The sequence below is a fragment of the Equus przewalskii genome, chromosome 19, assembly GCF_037783145.1.
Source record: "Equus przewalskii isolate Varuska chromosome 19, EquPr2, whole genome shotgun sequence".
NCBI classification, from domain to species: Eukaryota; Metazoa; Chordata; class Mammalia; order Perissodactyla; family Equidae; genus Equus; species Equus przewalskii.
The window spans coordinates 11170116-11189471 of NC_091849.1; the positions used below are offsets into that span (position 1 = coordinate 11170116).

Genomic DNA, 19356 nt, shown 5'->3' on the forward strand with positions numbered 1-19356 from the left:
ACCTAGCTTTACACCTTCGGAGGCGCTGGAACGGTAGGAGAGAACATCGCTCCCTCCCCTAGAGTCTGCGATCGCTGCGGTGCGGGTGGGGAAGGAGCGGGGGAGGGGCCGCGCGACCGGGGGATCATCCAGGACTCCTGCCGCTGATTCAGTGGAGACCCGCTGATGGGGCGGGGGGGGGGGGGGAGATTCCGTCCACGGGGACCCTATAAATCAAGGGCCTTGGGAGACCAGAGAACAGAACTGATCTGAACCCAGACCAGCGTGTGTGAGTAACAGCCCTTGCCCCCCAGAAAAGCCAGTGGGCGCAGCCATCTTGCCCCAAGGCGGAGAGCTAACACGCCGCTCTCGACCCCCATCTAGTGGCGACAGGCTGTAACTGCAACTGAATTCTACCACCATTCAAAAAAACCACTCCTCTAACATCCAGCAATTTATAAAAGCCCCAGGCCAGAAGGAAAACAATAAAAACACAGAATTAAGTCCTGAGGACTTGGAATTAGGTAAACTAAGTGATAATGAATTCAGAGCAGCTATAATCAAAAAACTCAATGAGGTAGAGAGAAAGAGAAACAAGCCGAGTTCTGGAGTTACTTCACAAAAGAGATTGAAATCATAAAGAAGAATCAAACAGAATTACTTGAGATGAAAAACACAATGGACCAGATAAAACAGAATATGGATTCCCTGAATGCCCGTGTAGACAATATAGAGGAGCAAATCAGCATAATCGAGGACAGACAGGCTGAATGATGCCAGACAGAGGAAGAAAGAGAACTAAGAATTAAAAAAAATGAGGAAAATCTCTGAGAGATAATGGATTCAATGAGGAGTAAGAACATAAGGATCATAGGAATTCCCGAGAATATGGAAAAGGAAAATAGAGCAGAAAGTGTACTTAATGAAATTATTGAAGAGAACTTCCCAAATCTAGGGATCAACGGAGAAATGTGTGTAGAGGAGGGTTTTAGATCTCCTAGATTTGTCAATGTAAAAAGACTCACCACAAGGCACATAATAGTAAAGTTGGCAAATAGGAATGATAAGGAAAGAATACTCAGGGAAGTAAGGAAAAAAAAGAGAATAACCTATAAAGGAGCCCCTATCAGACTGTCAGCGGATTTCTCTACAGAAACCCTACAAGCTAGGAGAGAATGGAGTGATATATTCAAAGCTTTAAAGGATAAAAACCTTCAGCCAAGAATACTCTATCCAGCAAGAATTTCCTTCAGATATGAGGGAGAAATTAAATCTTTTCCAGACAAACAAAAGTTAAGGGAATTTGTAACTAAAAGCCCTCCATTACAAGAAATCCTCAAGAAGGCTCTCATACTTGAAAAAAGAAAAAAGGGAGAAAGGGGACACAAGCCACAGACTAGGGAGACCGATGGATAGAACCAGAACAGGATAGCAAATATTCAACTATAGCATTAGGGTAAAAATAAGGAAACTACCAAAACAAGGACGATCTTAGCACTCTAACTACAAATTAATAAGACGAGTTGGAATAAAAAATGAAAATAATTATTTAGGAGGGGAAGAGCAAAGGGTCTAAATCAGTATTGGTCGAGTAAGTAAGAGACCACCAGAGAATAGACTATATTATACACGAGATTCTAAATACAAACTTCAAGGTAGACACTAAAATAAAGTACAGAACAGAGTCACAAATCATAGATGAAGAAAAATCTAAGAAACCCAGCATAAGAAATTGCAGTATTAAATGGATAGTCTAAAGCACACAGGAAAAGAAACACAGGAAAACAAGATAATGAGCGACAGATTGACAGCATTAAGTCCACATGCATCAATAATCACTCTCAATGTGAATGGATTGAACTCTCCAATAAAAAGACACAGAGTGGCAAAATGGATTAAAGAACAAGATCCAACAATTTGTTGCCTCCAGGAAACACACCTCAGCCCCAAGGACAAACACAGACTCAGGGTGAAGGGGTGGAGGACAATACTTCAAGCAAATAGCAAGGAAAAAAAGGCAGGTGTTGCAATTCTCATATCAGACCAAGTGGATTTCAAAATAAGACAGGTGAAGAGAGACACAGAGGGACAATATATAATGATCAAAGGGACACTTCATCAAGAAGAAATAACGCTTATAAATATCTATGCACCCAACACACGAGCACCAAGATTCATAAAGCAACTATTAACAGACCTAAAGGAAGATGTTAAAAACAACACAATAATAGTAGGGGACCTCAACACCCCACTCACATCAATGGACAGATCATCCAGACAGAAAATCAACAAGGAAATAGTGGAGCTGAATGTAAAACTAAAACAATTGGACTTAATAGACATATATAGATCACTCCACCCTGAAGGAGCTGAATACACATTCTTCTCAAGTGCACATGGAACATTCTCTAGGATAGACCATATGTTGGGAAACAAGGCAAGCCTCTACAAATTTAAAAAAATTGAAATAATAACAAGCATCTTCTCAGATCATAGTGCTATAAGGCTAGAAATTAATTACAAGAAAAAAGCTGAGAAAGGCACAAAGATGTGGAGACTAAACAACACACTACTGAACAAGCAATGGATCATTGAAGAAATTAAAGAAGAAATAAAAAAATACCTGGAAACAAATGAAAATGATAGCATGCCATACCAACTCATATGGGATACAGCAAAAGCTGTATTAAGAGGAAAATTCATCGCAATACAGGCACATCTTAACAAACAAGAAAAATCCCAAATAAGCAACCTTAAAGCACACCTAACTGAACTAGAGAAAAAAAAACAAATGAAGCCCAAAGTCAGCAGAAGGAGAGAAATAATAAAAATCAGAGCAGAAATAAATACTATTGAAATGAAATGAAAAAGGCAGTAGAAAGGATCAATGAGACAAAGAGCTGGTTTTTTGAGAAGATAAATAAAATTGACAAACCACTAGCCAGACTTACAAAGAAAAAAAGGGAGAAAGCTCAAATAAACAAAATCAGAAATGAGCGAGGAGAAATAACAACAGACTCTGCAGAAATACAACAGATTATAAGAGAATACTACAAAAAACTTATGCCAACAGAATGGATAACCTAGAGGAAATGGATAAATTCTTGGACTCCTACAGTCTCCCAAAGCTCACTCAAGAAGAGGCAGAAAATTTGAACAGACCAATCACAAGGAAAGAGATTGAAACAGCAATCAAAAACATCCCAAAGAATAAAACCCCAGGACCAGATGGCTTTCCTGGGGAATTCTACCAAACTTTCAGAGAGGATTTAATACCCATCCTTTTCAAGCTATTCCAAAAAATTAGGGAAGATGGAACACTTCCTAACACATTCTATGAGGCCAACATCACGCTGATACCAAAACCTGACAAGGACACCAGGAAAAAAGAGAACTACAGGCCAATATCACTGATGAACATAGATGCAAAAATTCTAAACAAAATTTTGGCAACCAGAATTCAGCAATTCATCAAAAGAATCATACATCAGGATCAGGTGGGATTCATACCAGGGACACAGGGATGGTTCAACATCCGCAAATCAATCAACGTGATACACCACATCAACAAACTGAGGAATAAAAACCACATGATCATCTCAATAGATGCAGAGAAGGCATTTGACAAGATCCAACAGCCATTTATGATAAAAACTCTGAACAAAATGGGCATAGAAGGAAACTACCTCAACATAATAAAGGCCATATACGACAACCCCATAGCCAACATCATACTCAATGGGCAAAAACTGAACCCCATCCCCCTGAAAACAGGAACGAGACAAGGATGCCCTCTATCACCACTCTTATTTAACATAGTACTGGAGGTCCTGGCCAGAGCAATCAGGCAAGAAAAAGGAATAAAAGGAATCCAAATAGGGAGGGAAGAAGTGAAACTCTCGCTGTTTGCAGACGACATGATCTTATATATAGAAAACCCCAAAGAATCCATTGGAAAACTGTTAGAAGTAATCAACAACTACAGCAAAGTTGCAGGGTATAAAATCAATTTGCATAAATCAGTATCATTTCTATACTCCAGTAATGAACCAACAGAAAAAGAACTCAAGAATACAATACCATTCACAATCGCAACAAAAAGAATAAAATACCTTGGGGTAAATTTAACTAAGGAAGTGAAGGACCTATATAATGAAAATTACAAGGCCTTTCTGAGAGAATTGGATGACGACATAAGGAGATGGAAAGACATTCCATGTACATGGATTGGAAGAATAAACATAGTTAAAATGTCCATTCTACCTAAAGCAATCTACAGATTCAATGCCATCCCAATCAGAATCCCAATGACATTCTTTACAGAATTAGAACAAAGAATCCTAAAATTCATATGGGGCAACAAAAGACCCCAAATTTCTAAAGCAATCCTGAGAAAAAAGAACAAAACGGGAGGCATCACAATCCCTGACTTCAAAACATACTACAAAGCTACAGTAATCAAAACAGCATAGTACTGGTACAAAAACAGGTGCACAGATCAATGGAACAGAATTGAAAGCCCAGAAATAAGACCACACATCTGTGGACAGCTTATCTTTGACAAAGGAGCTGAGGGCATACAATGGAGAAAAGAAAGTCTTTTCAACAAATGGTGCTGGGAAAACTGGAAAGCCACATGTAAAAGAATGAAAATTGACCATTCTTTTTCACCATTCACCAAAATAAACTCAAAATGGATCAAAGACCTAAAGGTGAGACCTGAAACCATAAGGCTTCTGGAAGAAAACGTAGGCAGTACACTCTTTGACTTCAGTATTAAAAGGATCTTTTCGGACACCATGCCTTCTCAGAGAAGGGAAACAATAGAAAGAATAAACAAATGGGACCTCATCAGATTAAAGAGCTTCTTCAAGGCAAATGAAAACAGGATTGAAACAAAAAAACAACCCACTAACTGGGAAAAAATATTTGCAAGTCATATATCTGACAAAGGCTTAATATCCTTAATATATAAAGAACTCTTGCAACTCAACCACAAAACATCAAACAACCCAATGAAAAAATGGGCTGGAGACATGAACAGACATTTCTCCAAAGAAGATATACTGATGGCCAATAGGCACATGAAAAGATGCTCATCATCGCTGATCATCAGGGAAATGCAAATCAAAACTACACTAAGATATCACCTGACACCCGTTAGAATGACAAAAATATCTAAAACTAATAGCAACAAATGTTGGAGAGGTTGCGGAGAAAAAGGAACCCTCATACACTGCTGGTGGGAATGCAAACTGGTGCAGCCACTATGGAAAACAGTATGGAGATTCCTCAAAAACTTAAAAATAGAACTACCATACGATCCAGCCATCCCACTACTGGGTATTTATCCAAAGAGCCTGAAGTCAGCAATCCCAAAAGTCCTGTGCACCCCAATGTTTATTGCAGCACTGTTTACAACAGCCAAGACGTGGAAGCAACCTAAGTGCCCATCAACAGACGAATGGATAAAGAAGATGTGGTATATATATACAATGGAATACTACTCAGCTGCAAAACAGAACAAAATCATTCCATTTGCAATAACATGGATGGACCTTGAGAGAATTATGTTAAGTGAAATAAGCCAGCGAGAGAAAGATAATCTGTGTATGACTCCACTCATATGAGGAATTTAAAACTATGGACCAAGAACAGTTTAGTGGATACCAGGGGAAAGGTGGGGTGGGGGGTGGGCACAAAGGGTGAAGTGGTGCACCTACAACATGACTGACAAACATTAATGTACAATTGAAATTTCACAAGATTGTAACCTATCAATAACTCAATAAAAAAAATAATAATAATAAAAGAAAAAAACTGCTACTGTAGCTCCTGTTATGGTGTTAGGGTTGAACTGTGTCGCCCAAAAGATGTGTTCAGTTCTAACTCCCGGTATCTGTGATTGTGACCTTATTTGGAAATAGGGTCTTTGCAAGTATAACCAAGTTAAGATGAGGTCATATGGGATTTGGTGGGCCCTAACCAGGGACTGGTGTCCTCAGAGGAAGGGGAGATTTGGATACAGGGACACAAGGAGGACAACACTCTGTGAAGATGGAGGCAGAGACCGGAGTGATGCATCTACAAGCCAAAGAATGTCAAAGATTACTGGCAATGCCCAAAAGCTAGGAGAGAGGCATGAAACAGATTCTTCCCCAGAACCTCAGAGGGAACACAGCACCGTCAACACCTTGATTTCAGACTTCTTGCCTCCAAAACTGTGAAGGACTCAATTTCTGTCGTCTTAAGCCACTCAGTTTGTGGTACTTGTTCCAACAGCCGTAGGAAATGAATGTGCGTGGTTTACTTCATTGCTTTCCAATTGTTTCAGAGTGTTAGCTTTACCTCTCCAAGCACAGTACATGCTCCATGAGCCAAGGATCCAGGTCTTACCTATCTACTCTGTCTCACTTATATTTTATATCCACTTATTGCTGAGGTGAGAGGAAAGAGTCATTAAATACATATCGATTGGCACATTGAGTGAAGCACATATTGCAAAACTAATATGGCACCTGAAGTTTTTCGTTTTCTTTTCTCACAGCCCTGTAAATGTTTGCTGCAGCTGTTAAAGAGAATCATAATTTTCCCAACGAAAAGATAAGAACAAATACTTGCAATGGCATTTATTATCTTTGGGACTTAGCTCTGCATCTGTGTCAGGTATTTGCCCAGAACAATATCTCTTGATGGTACTAATATGATGAAGGTAAAATCAGAAAAGACTAGGGGACACCTAGAAGTGTACTTGACGGCCTGCCAGTCAACTTAAGTTTGTGACACTTTTGGGAGGGGGCAAGGGATTCTTGATGGCCTGCATGCTAGGCTCCCCGTCATTGTGCAGGTCACCTGATCTGGCTGTCAACTGTCAATCCTACACTCTCCCTCCCCCAAAGGAAACTTCCACAGAAATGACCCATGCTGAGTAAACAACTGCAATTCTATCTTTAATTGATCCCATTGCTGCATAATTCCAGACCCCGGTGACCTCACTGATGGCAAAGTTCAGTGAGAATGGCTTGGAGACAACATTGTTTAACCCTCTAGCGGAAGGATCAAATGGAAAGCCACAGTCACCAAGAAGTCCTGCATGCCTAAGTTAGAGGGCCCTGCCCTCCACATCACCCACTAGAACTGCGAGGCAGAGAACGCAGCAGATACAGTGGGTCACGAGATGCAGATAGCCCACCTGCCTGCCCCACAAGATCATCACAAGGATAAAATGGAAAAAAAACAAAATCAAAGACTATGTGAAAGTATTTTTTTAAAAGCTCTATACAATCATAGAGTACCATTATTTTAAAACTATATAAACAGTCACTCTTGGAGAAGTTTATGGAGCCCGTAAAGAAACTGGAGAGTGGCCTAAATAATCCCTAAGTGATTCTGTTTAAAGATTTTGAGAAACAGGTAAGCCTCCTTATTTCCCTCCTCCCCCTACCCAAAAACTTGTACATTTTCCACAGCTTTGTCAACCAGCAAGGCTCAAGTAAAAGGAAACATGTTGTTTAGAATTTATTTATTTGCAACTATATAGCGCCTAATATGTTCCTAGAACTGTAATAAGCCTTGGAGGTAACAGTCATGACTCCTGGCCTCACGGGAGAAAGGGTTTTTAATAACAATAAAGTAGCTGAAGGAAAGAAACAGAGGTTGAACTCGAGAATAATGAGGGGCGTACTTCCGAGGGAAAACTTCCCTACCATCCTTGCCGGGAAGCAGTGAAGCATGAGAAGGGCTGACTACACTGGAGGTGGGTAGGAGACAGGGTGAAGGGATTCCAGGCCGAAGGCGGCATCCAAAGGCATTTCACTTCTTTGAGGAAGTAAAGCATGTCTAGCATGGCTCTGCCAAAGTGGGCGAGGGAGCATGGCACTAGTTGTTGGAGAGGTAGCTGGGGGTGGACACACAGGGGTGTGTAGCCATGATTAGAAGTTTGGTTTCTATCCCAAGGGCACTGGGATTGATGGCATTGGTGAGTTTTAAGCTAGAGTACCACAAATATGATTTAGGCTTTTGAAATATTATGCCAGCTGATACTTTATGGATGACTGGAAGTGGGCAAGTGTGGAGGAAGGAGCCTAGCTAGGAGGTCACTGCAGTGCTTAAGTGACTGTGACAGAGGGCTGATGAGGGGCTCAGAAGGACCCAGACCTTAGAAGTTCAACTGAATGGCCCTGGGCAGAGAAAGCTCACAAATCTTTAAACAGAATTGAGACACATGAGGGCATATGCACACAGGCACATGACTGTGCTTGTGAGGAAGGTGGAAGGCGAATGGGTGGCGGAGAGGGGAAGAGAAAGCAGCAGCCTAGTTTAGAAGGAAAGCTACAACCTGCTCTAGGAACCAGAGACCCCAGAGGAAAGCATGGCACTGGGTCCTGCTCCTGCTTCCTGCTCCCAGAGCTTTAATCTCAGGAGAGGCTGAGCAGGAGAAACGGGATCTTCTGGATGTCTGGGACAGGGTATCAGAGGGGAGGAAGTCTCTAAATGTTAGTTATCATACTATTTTAAGACACCAGAAGAGACAGACTCCTCTTCTATAACTAAATTGTGTTTTTTCCACGTTAAGTTCTCAAGAAGCTTACTCACCTCGAGGTCCAAACATATTGTCCAAAAAAGCATTAATTTCATCATCAAAGGCTTTTAGATGCTCCTGAAAAGATTAAAAAAAATGATTTAAGTAGGGTTTTTTGGGGAACTCTCAAAACACCCTGCTACTGACAAGGTGTAGTTGACAGAATCTCCAGGGGTCCTAGCTTCGGGGACTTTTGACCACAAAGACTTAAGTGGACCAGTAAGTGCAGCCTCACCTTTCACAAGCTGGTAAGGATCTTGAAGGAAACAATTCCTCTTGCATTTGCTTAGGCAAGAGGAGGCCTGGAAAACAGTCTTGGTAGACTTACACACTGAAGAGTTATTACCCTAACTCCATTTCCCTCTACAATGCTTAGAGGCATATGCTGTTCCATAAGCAACTTCCATTGTTACAACTAAGAGGAGTTGTGTGCAAGCAACAGGGAGTCTATACTCACAGGATATAATGTAGTTACTAAATGAAATTTCAGCTGAATTTATTTCACAGAGCTGAATTTAAAGCTTTAAAGAGGACTTGTTTTTCAAGTAAGGAAATTAAGCACTACAGGTATTTTTTCTATTACTTTATGTTCTATTTGCTTTCAAAATGTTTTTAATGTACAGTAACATGTACTTACTATTACAGTAAATCGTGTCACTTGGGTACACACATTGGTTACTGCCACTTTAACTGGATTCAGGTTGGGACTGGAGAATTTCTGCTAAGAATCTTACAGTGAATAAATTGGCTGCTCCCTCGACTTAGCTCCTATTCATGCTGGTCTACTCTTACACTGCTCAAAATACCTGTAACGGTGTGCCCTACCCATGCCACAAAGGTCTGGCACCTCCTCAAGCAAAGGGAGGAAAAGACAGAGCACGACCCAATTGTCCTAGGACAGGTATCTTTGATGAGGATTTTGCACCACTGGGTTGGTCCCTGACTATTTGTGAGTTGAGTATGACGGCGTTCAGGAAGGAAGTTCACAGAGAATTTTCTCTATAGTCAATAGCTGGAGTGCAGTCAAGACACCAAAAGTATCTCATTCTCAAAGAAAGTGTAAGTGCCAAAGAGGAGAATTAATTTACCGGCATCTGAAAAGATCTACACGTTTGGTGATTGGTACATCCCATTTGGACCTATTACTTATCCGTGATTCTGATCCTGAGAAAATTTCAAGGAAACTTAGGTCTTTCAGAACTTCGGTAGCTTGGGAAGGGGGACGGGAATTAGAGACTAACATTTATGTGCACCTGCTACTGCTGGCCAGTGTGTTAGGAACTTTATTATTTCATAATATTTCTGTAAAAAGTATCTGGGTTAAACCAAGCTTGGAAGTTTTTAAACAGGGTTTTTTATCTTTGGTTTCCTTGAAGGACATTTTGGGAGACCTCCAGATTTGAGAAAGGTCAGTTACCCAACAGCACAGTGTGACCAAATATGATTTGTGTTGCCATTTGAACAGGGCATATCTGTCCAGAGGCCTCTCATTCTGGAGCAAAGCAAGTTAACCTCACTGATGCATCAGCCTCACAGCAAATACCAGTGAAATCTTTCCTTCATTGCCACATCCACTGCAAATGTTTAAACCATTTCAGTTTGTTTGCTAAGGTTCAAAATCCATTTTCCAACATCTATAGAGCTAAGAAAACTCTAACTAAAGGTCATAAAGCTTGTAGTATTTCTATCATCTTGCAGAAATTTAGTCACAGTGGAAGAAAAGTAGAAACAGAAGAAAAGAGAGGGGGAGATACGACAAGAGAGCAGAGAATGAAAGAGATGAATAACAAGGGACGTTCTGTTATTTCAGTCATTAATTTACTGATTCATTAACCGATTATCTGAGCATTATGATGTGCCAGCACCACATGAGGTGCTGAAACACAAAGCCCAATGAGACATGGTCCTCATCCTCACACAGGACAACAGACAATTCAGTCACTAATGACAGTACCAGCGCCTTAAATATGATGAGGGAAGTTTACAGAGATGTGCTGTAAGAACACAGAGGAAGGACATTCAGTTTGCATGTCTTAAAAAAAGAAGGCTTCCAGGAAGAGATGCTGCTGTCACTGACTTTTGAAAGACCAGGACATCATCTAGATGGAGAAGGAAAGAGCAAGGATTTCAGGAACGGTCAGCATATACAAATACATCGAGGCACAACTCATTCGGGAGACGTCTAAGGCCAGGGTTTCTAGTGACTTATATGACAGACAGAAATAAAGCCAATGCTAGGGAAAATCAGAAGCCTGGAAAAAATTCTCTCTTTATTTTTGGGTTATTTAATATAGTTACTAAGGATATAGTCTAAAAAGACAACGATGAGATGAGATCAGAAGAACAAACTAAGATTTAGCCTGGATTAGTAAAACGTTAAGTGTAAGCACAGAGTTTGAGTAGCGTTAGTCAACTAAGAATGAACGCTTAGCAAAGGATGACAGACCAGAGCCTGGGCAAGGACTTAACAGCTGTGTACTAGGTTCTATACGTGTAACTGTAAAAGTATGCTGGACAATTTCTCATGACTAACACCAGAGCCTAAGAGTTAAGAAAAACCAACAACCAACTACCCTTCATTCATTCAACCAGCATTTTTGAACAGCTATTACGTATATAATTCTTTGTCAGACATATGAAAAAAAAGGGATAGAGTGGTTGACAAAAAAGCTTGTAGACAAATTGAGAAAATAAGAAATACAGACAAAGGCAAATAGCAAACAATTGAGAGGAAGGAGATCACAGAACAGGCACAATGATGGAAGATATCGTAGGATTGAGGACTGAAGATGAGTTTTTAAAGATGTTTAGAATTCGGACAGGTTAGGAAGGAGGGGAATAGTATTGCCCTTGAACCTCGGCAAGAGGGGTGCTGTCCGGAACTCCACACTTCAGAGGCCCCACTCTGGTCATTCTTTGGCTATAGCCCTCCACGTGGGCAAAGATTTTTTTTTTTCCTCTAGAAAAAAATCTTCTGAGCCAGGGGAAGCGCCTAGCCATGGCCACAGCTTCCCTTCTCCAGACTAAGCTCCAAACTCTCCGGGCCACAGAACTCTCTGCCAAACAACTCTGAGCCCACTTCCAGAACAACTTCAGTGATTTCTCCTTGCCCACAACAGAAAGTCCATGTTCTGCAACTTTGAGTTCAATTTGTGACTGTGTTTAGCAATAGCTGAAGGATGGAAAGATTGGAAGTAGGGCCTTATTTAATTGTGTATCCCTGATCACTTACCACAGCTGGTGAGAATGTAAATGGTATAAACACATCGGGAAGCAGCTGGCTGTTTGGTAAAAACATAAACATTCTCCCCCCATATGATCCTGAATGCCACTTGTAGGTACTTACCCAAGAGAAAATAAAGCATATATCCATGCAATGACTTGTACACAAATATTCATGGCAGCTTTATTTGTAGGAGTTAAAAAATGGAAATGTCCCAAATGTCCATCAACAGGTGAATGGACAAATTGTAGTGTAGTCCTACAATGAAACCCTACTCAGCAACATAAAGGAGTGAACAACTGACACACACACAACACGGATGGATCTCAAAATTATTATGCTGTGTTAAAGATACTAGACCAAAAAAAAGAGCACACACTCTATGTTTCCACTTAGATGAAATTCTAGAAAATATGAATTTATCTACGTGACAGCAAATCAGTGGTTGCTTGGGGGTTGCAGGGATGGAGATATCCTCTAAATAGCCTTCAAAATATGCAGAACATCCGTCAAAAATGAGGGTTGAAATAAGGACATTTTCATGTATGCATAAGTGAGAGAATTTGTAGCCAGCAGAACTGCACTACAAGGTACGCTCAAGATGTTCTTCATGCCAAAGGGAAGCGATTCCATATGGAAAATAGCATTTACAGAAGGAATCGAGTGCACCACATACAGATCTATCTAATCAAAGAACCATAACTCAGAGCACCCCAGAGCAAGCTAGCCTCCACCACCTCATCACGTCCACTGGAACTGCCATCCTCACCTCTTCCTTGTTCTACTGCCAGCAGGATGACCACTCGCAGGTGAGGGTGACCCATCTGAGGCAGACTCACTGGATTGACTTGTTCTAGAAAGATGAGTGGCCATGTGACATACAATTCCCAGTGCTGGTGGATGGGATCACCATGCACTCCCGCCTCAGCTACCATTTTCTGAGAGTACTTGGGAAACAGGAGACCCACGAAGGGCACACCTAGGGTTTTGCCACCATGATGCTGATTGGGACTCCCACCCAGCCCTAACTGCATCAGTTGGAGCTCCACATAAACCATAAACATCTCAAATGGGAAGCCATTTCCTGGTCTGTTCCTGAAAGTATGACCTCTGTGATCACTGTGGGGATGGCCTCATCCTGAACACCTGGATAGCTCACATTTTCTAAAGCAAAGGCAGTCTTGCGATCAGAATCACTATCACCATGACTAAGGGCCATTCTATAGAGGCCAAGACAGGAAGTGAGGCAGAAATAAACCCCACCACAAAAACTCTGCCCATGCCTTCTCTGATCGATAAATGATAGGATTCTAGATTCCATTTTTCTTCTTCCTTTTCTTCTTCCCTTCTTCTCCTTTCTCTGGTCCAGTACTTATCTTGTTCCCTTTCTTGCCTTTTATTCGTGTCTTTCCTTCCTTCCTCCCTTTACTTCCCTCTTTCCACCTTTTCTTCCTCCTCGCTTTCTTCCCCTGCTTCTTCTCTTTCCTCCTTTTTTCACTCATTCCTTCTTCTTTACATTCTTTCCTTTATTTTTTAGACATTTTGTGGTTTTTAGTATTTACCATGGGCATTATGTTATATAAAAATCCAGTGATTCAAGATCTTGGTATTTGTCCTATTTTGTTGATACAGTTTTATAGAGCGCTTTAAAGACGCTTATTCAATCAGAATAGTTATTGCCTACCACCAACTCCCTTCCTCATTGCTTTTTAAACTGAGCAAAAGCGGTTAAGGTCACGCAGCTGACTGTTAAGTTTGGAAGAAGACACAGTATCCAAATCCTTACTTTCCTTTTTTTTTTTGCATATTTCAGAGAAAACTAAATCTGAAGTGTCCAACAGCAGCAGATCAGGAAATGGCATCTGACCAGCTCAGGAATATACCATAGTTCAGACTAACCAGACACAACTCTGAAAGATCCCCAGGAAGCTCAGGGTCCAGGCTGAGTTGTACAGAATGAGAGACAAGGAGATCGTAACCTGCCTCACGGGCAGGGGACATAGGCTGGGTACCATCACACAGTGAGTCCTCTATGTTGTTTCCAGGGTTCAGGATGGTTGTCAAATGCCGAAAACTCTTTTGGCAGACCCCTCAGGGATTGTTACCACCCAGTCTCTCACGTATTTGAAGAGTCTAAACATGTTCACATGTGTGAACGCAACTAGAAGGTTTAGAGGATGGCAAAAAGTGGACATATAAAATTATCTGGTTTTCATGCAGCTGACTTCACACAATGTGTACTCATGCATATTTTACACTGATTCCCCTAAACTGCCTTTGAGAGGCCTACCCACTCAACATCTCCATCTCGCACTGAGTACTCTGGAGGGAGCAACAAAGAGAAGCTGAGGGTAGGGAATAGGTAGGGAATTCTTGTTCATTTATGGGAACTCTAAATTGTTATTATGTATCTCTGGAGTAATTTTCACAAGAATGAAACTAAGCCAGGTATTGAAGAATCCGTAGGAACATTTATATTTGGCTACTACATCTTATGATAGATATGGATCAAAGGAGAGCAGAATATGCCACCCCAATATGCCACTCTGGCATACTGATTATTTTGAATTAAAGTTACTTAAGAAACAGCTGGTGCAGGAAGGACACTCTGACTGTCTTTCTGAAAGCAGGAAATACATCTTCAATGTGAAAGCTACCTTCCCTGAAGCAGGAGAGCAGCAGGCATCCTTATCACCAGAGATGGAAAATTTAGGGCCAAGAAGGCTGGATAAACAAACCTTGTTCCTTCTTCACTCATTTACCATTCCAAGCCCCAACCCTCTATCTTGTCAATTCTTCGGAAATTTGTTGTTTCCTTGTCCAAAAGGTATAAAATCAGCCTGCTTTGGTCACTTCTTTGAGTCTCATATTTTTATGAGGCTCCCATACATACAAAATTAAAATTGTTTTTCTCCTGTTAATCTCTTATGTCAATGTGATTATTACGCCAGCCAAGGAACCTAGAAAGGAAGAAGGGAAACATTTTCTGCCCCTACAAAATGAACTAACTATAATGGTGAATAATAATAGTTCCCATTTATCAAACAATTAATATATGCCAGGCATTTGATGTATATTATCTATGATTTTTACAATAGCTTTGCAAGCTGGGTATTTTCCCCAATTTACAGATGTGGAAATTGAGACTTAGAGCTCAAGAGTGGCACTGTTGTGTGAAACTTGAACTAAGTTCAGTAACAATTAACCACTGTTTTTTATACCTTCAGACTGAAAGGTTTCAGAGCTGGGACAGCAGAGAACGGACTCCGCAGAGCTCATGCTCTTATTTCCTGTGCTGCAGGACATCTCAGCACACTAAGTTAACAAACAAAATATGGGCTGATTTTATTTGCATCCTGGGTTACCCTGAACTGTAGGACAGTTTCACTCAATTAAGGAGATGAAAGATCTTTTTTAGAACAGAAAATATTACTGCACTGTTGTTTGTTATGTTCCACTTCCCCTACATGGCTCTCTATCTCACTTTATTCAGTGTCTGGTCAGATGACAACTCCTTACATGTTTCCCTGATCCATCTCTCATGGGCCTAATTACAAAAGAGGAGGAAAGCAGCTGTCTTGTGGCTTTCTGGTTTGTGGTGCAGAATCACTCTCCATCCTCCTACCTGCTCTATTTTTTCTTTAAAACACTTACCATTATACAAACTTTCACTGGCTAGTTAATCTGATTGTTGTCTGGGTCTTGCACTAAAACATAAACTCCAATGGGCCATTTTATCCCCAATTCCAAAAATAACACCTGGTATATAACAGGCACTTAATATTTATTGTATGGATCAATGAGACTCTTGTTATTTTAAACCTTCACAGTACTCATTTGATACTTATTTCATATTGTTTTGCATTCCTATCTATATTTTCATATATGTGATCTGGTTTCCCATATATTTTGAAAGATCCCTAACACTAAACACTCAGTATATCATCAGGGTCTACTGGACCCAATTTTATTTTTTGAGTTTCTTTTTTAGAAGTTTCATTCTTCCAAAGAACAAAGAAAAAACTGTTTATATATTTTTAAAGTAGAAAACTCATCCTGTCTTGCAATTAACATGAGTCCAGTGGATCCTTTATAAATCTAAGATACACTATGGAATCTTAGTGATGCTATTTTTTGATATCTTAAAACATTTTGCTATTTAATCAACCTAGTAATTACCTCACTAATATTCATCAATCATTTCAATTTATGCTAAAAAAGAAAAATATATGAAAACGTAAGAATGATGGAATTGCCTAGAAGGACAATGCAATAGTCAAATAAGCCATCACTATTGCATCATCCTTCATTTTTCTTACTACTTTACCCAAAGTATTGCATCACACTTTAAGAAGATATAAAAGAAGTTTGGGGACATCATCTTTATAGCTTTTTAAAGCTTTCATTGAACACACTTAAAAGTTTAGAAGTTTTCATGTTCTTAAACTTAATCATACAAATCACTTGAGGATCTAGTTAAAGTGCAAGTGTTCATTCCATTGTTCTAGGATGGGGCCTGAGAGTCGGAATTTCTACCAAGTTCTCAGGTGATGTCAAGGCTACTTGGTCCACAAACCTCACTTTGAGTAGCAATAATTTAGATCAGGGTCTCCTGAAATCTGTTTGGATTATAATCAGGGTGTTAATTTTTTGATGTGCTTTTATTATTAAAAAATACCACAGTCTTGCTTACTTTCTACAAAGATACCAAGCATTTTATTACATATTCTTCTCCATGAAATTCAAACTTGCTATATACTAATTACATCACCATTCATTTCACAGGCATTTTAGTAATTAACTGTCTACACAAGCCCACTTAAACAGTATCCACATTGCTCTAAACAGAAATGTAATCACTGGTTAGCTTGTATTTTCCCTTATATCTGCTGTACCTGAATACAGTATTCTGAAAGTGGCCTACTCAGGGAAGAGCGCAAAAAGACTGGTGGCCTCTCTTGATCAGGGTATTATATTTCTATTAAAGTATCATACGATTGCATTTGCATACTGTATCAGTTAGTGCTTGTCAAAAACATCACTAGATACTTTTCATGTTCACGGCTGTCATATTCAAGCCTTACCCATCCTATACTTACACAACTGATTTTTTTTCTATTTAAATGGAATTTTAAACTTTTATCCCTTTTGAATTTATCTTCTTCATTTCAGCCCCACCTTTGCACTCTGATAAGATTATCCAAATTCCTAACTATACATTTGTTTTCCCTTTAGGTTTAGTATGTTTTAAAATTTTAGCATATTTAGTCAAATTACTAACAAAAAGAAGCTGCACAGGTTGGGTGTTATGGAAGGAATGTTTGTGTCCCCCAAAATTCAGCTTTCGCTGCCCTAACCCCCAATGTGATGGTATTTAGAGATGGGGCTTTGAGGAGATAATCAGGGTTAGATGAGGCCATGAGGGAGAGGGTAGGGAGTAGTGGGGGATGTCTAATGTTTTAGTTTTCAATAATAAACCACTGTCAATATGTTGTATAATTAAAATATTACAACTAAAAATTAAAGGAAATACTGTTAATGGAATGACTAATCGAGGAAAGTTGTGCAATTTGCTTCATAAGTCTTAAACAAATCACAATTCTCAATAGGTTGGTTTCTTCTCATTTATCTAAAATAAAAGGTGAGATGAACTAGATGACATCATATAAAATGACTAAAAGCATGACCCTATTTGAGAAATACTTGACTAAGTATGTGACAAGTACTTAAATTTTTATCAAATTTTTAAAATTATTTTCTGTTGATACACACAGATTAGTGATTATAACAATCAGCCCAAAGCTCATTTTTTGAAAAGATAAACAAAATTGGCAATCCTTTAGCTAGACTAACTCAGAAAAAAGTTAGGAATACTTAGGAATAAATTTAATGAAAGAGGTAAAAGATCTGTACACTGAAAACCACAAGACACTGATAAAAGAAATTGAAGACACAAACAAATAGACATCTCATGCTCAAGGATGAGAAGAAGTAATATTGTTAAAATGTCCATACTACCAAAAATCATCTATGGATTCAATGTAATCCCTTTCAAAATTCCAATGGCATTTTTCAAAGAAAAAGAAAAAAACAACCCTAAAACTTACATGGAACCACAAAATCCTAAATAGCCAAGCACTCCTGAGAAAGAAGCACAAAGTTGGAGGCATCGCACTTCCTGATTTCAATCTACACTACAAAGTTATAGTAATCAAAACAGTACAGTACTGGCATAATAATAGACACATAAGTCAATGGAACAAAATCAAGAGCTCAGAAATAAACTCTGGCATAAAAAGTCAACTAATATTTAACAAGGAAGCCAAGAATACTTAATTGGGAAAGGACAGTCTCTTCAATAAATGGTAGTGGGAAACTGGACAGCCACATGCAGAGGCATGAAATTGGACCCTTCAAACTGAATTAAAGGCTTAGACGTAAGGCCTGAAACCACAAAAGTCCTAGAAGAAAACACAGGGTAAAAGCTTCTTGACATTGGTCTTGCTGATGATTTTATGGATTTGTTACCAAAAGCAAAGGCAACAAAAGCAAAGAGCACAAGTGGGACTACATCAAACTAAAAAGCTTCTGCACAGCAAAGGAAACCATCAACAGAACAAAAAGGCAACCTACAGAATAGGAGAAAATACCTGCAAATCACATATCTGATAAGGGGTTAATCTACAAAATAAAGAACTTATACAATTCAATAGCAAAAAAACAATCCAACTAAAAAACGGGCAGAAGATCTGAATAGACATTTTTGCAAAGAAGAGATACAGATGGCCAATAGGTACATGAAAAGGAGCTCAACATCACTAATCATCAGGGAAATGCAAATCAAAACCATAATGAGATATCACCTCACACCTGTTAGAATGGCTATTATCAAAAATACAAGAGATAACAAGTGTTGGTGAGGATGTAGAGAAATGGGAACCCTTGTGCGCTATTGGTGGGATTGTAAATTGGTACGGCCACTATGGAAAACAGTGTGGAGTTTCCTCAAAAACTTAAAAACAGAACTACCAAATGATCCAGAAATTTCATTCTGGGTATTTTTCCAAAGGAAACAAAAACACTAACTTGAAAAGGTCTATGCACCTTCATGTTCATTGTAGCATTATTTACAATAGCCAAGACTGGAAGCAAACTAAGCGTCCGTCCATGCATGAATGGATAAAGAAAATGTATGATAGATATACATAGAGGTATACATATATATATACAGAGAGAGAGAGAGAGATAGATATAAATAATGAAATATTATTCAGCTAAAAAAGAAAGAAATCTTGCCATTTGCAACAACATGGATAGACCTTGAGGGCATTGTGAAATAAGTCAGAGAAAGACTTGGTCTTACCGATATGTGGAATCTAAAAAACAAAACAAAAAATGAACACATAGACACAGAGAATAGATTGGTGTTTGCCAGAGGTTGGGGTGGTGGGTGGGCAAAATGGGTAAAGGGGGTCAAAAAAGGTACAAACTTCCAGTTATAAATTAAGTCAGTCCTGGGGATGTCATATACAGCATGACGACTATAGTTAATAATACTGTACTGTATATTTGA

The 19356-nt window shown here is 39.4% G+C and overlaps 1 protein-coding gene across 4 annotated transcripts in view; it reads right to left on the reverse strand.

Annotated features, from left to right (window-relative positions):
- The window catches only part of ELOVL2 (ELOVL fatty acid elongase 2), a 60200-nt gene that overhangs the window by 19347 nt on the left and 21497 nt on the right, over positions 1-19356 (reverse strand). For all 4 annotated transcript variants that reach the window (XM_070584060.1, XM_070584056.1, XM_070584055.1 and 1 more), the window contains exon 2: positions 8575-8638. In XM_070584060.1, coding sequence (XP_070440161.1) covers positions 8575-8638 — 64 coding nt within the window. The remainder of the gene's footprint in view (positions 1-8574; positions 8639-19356) is intronic.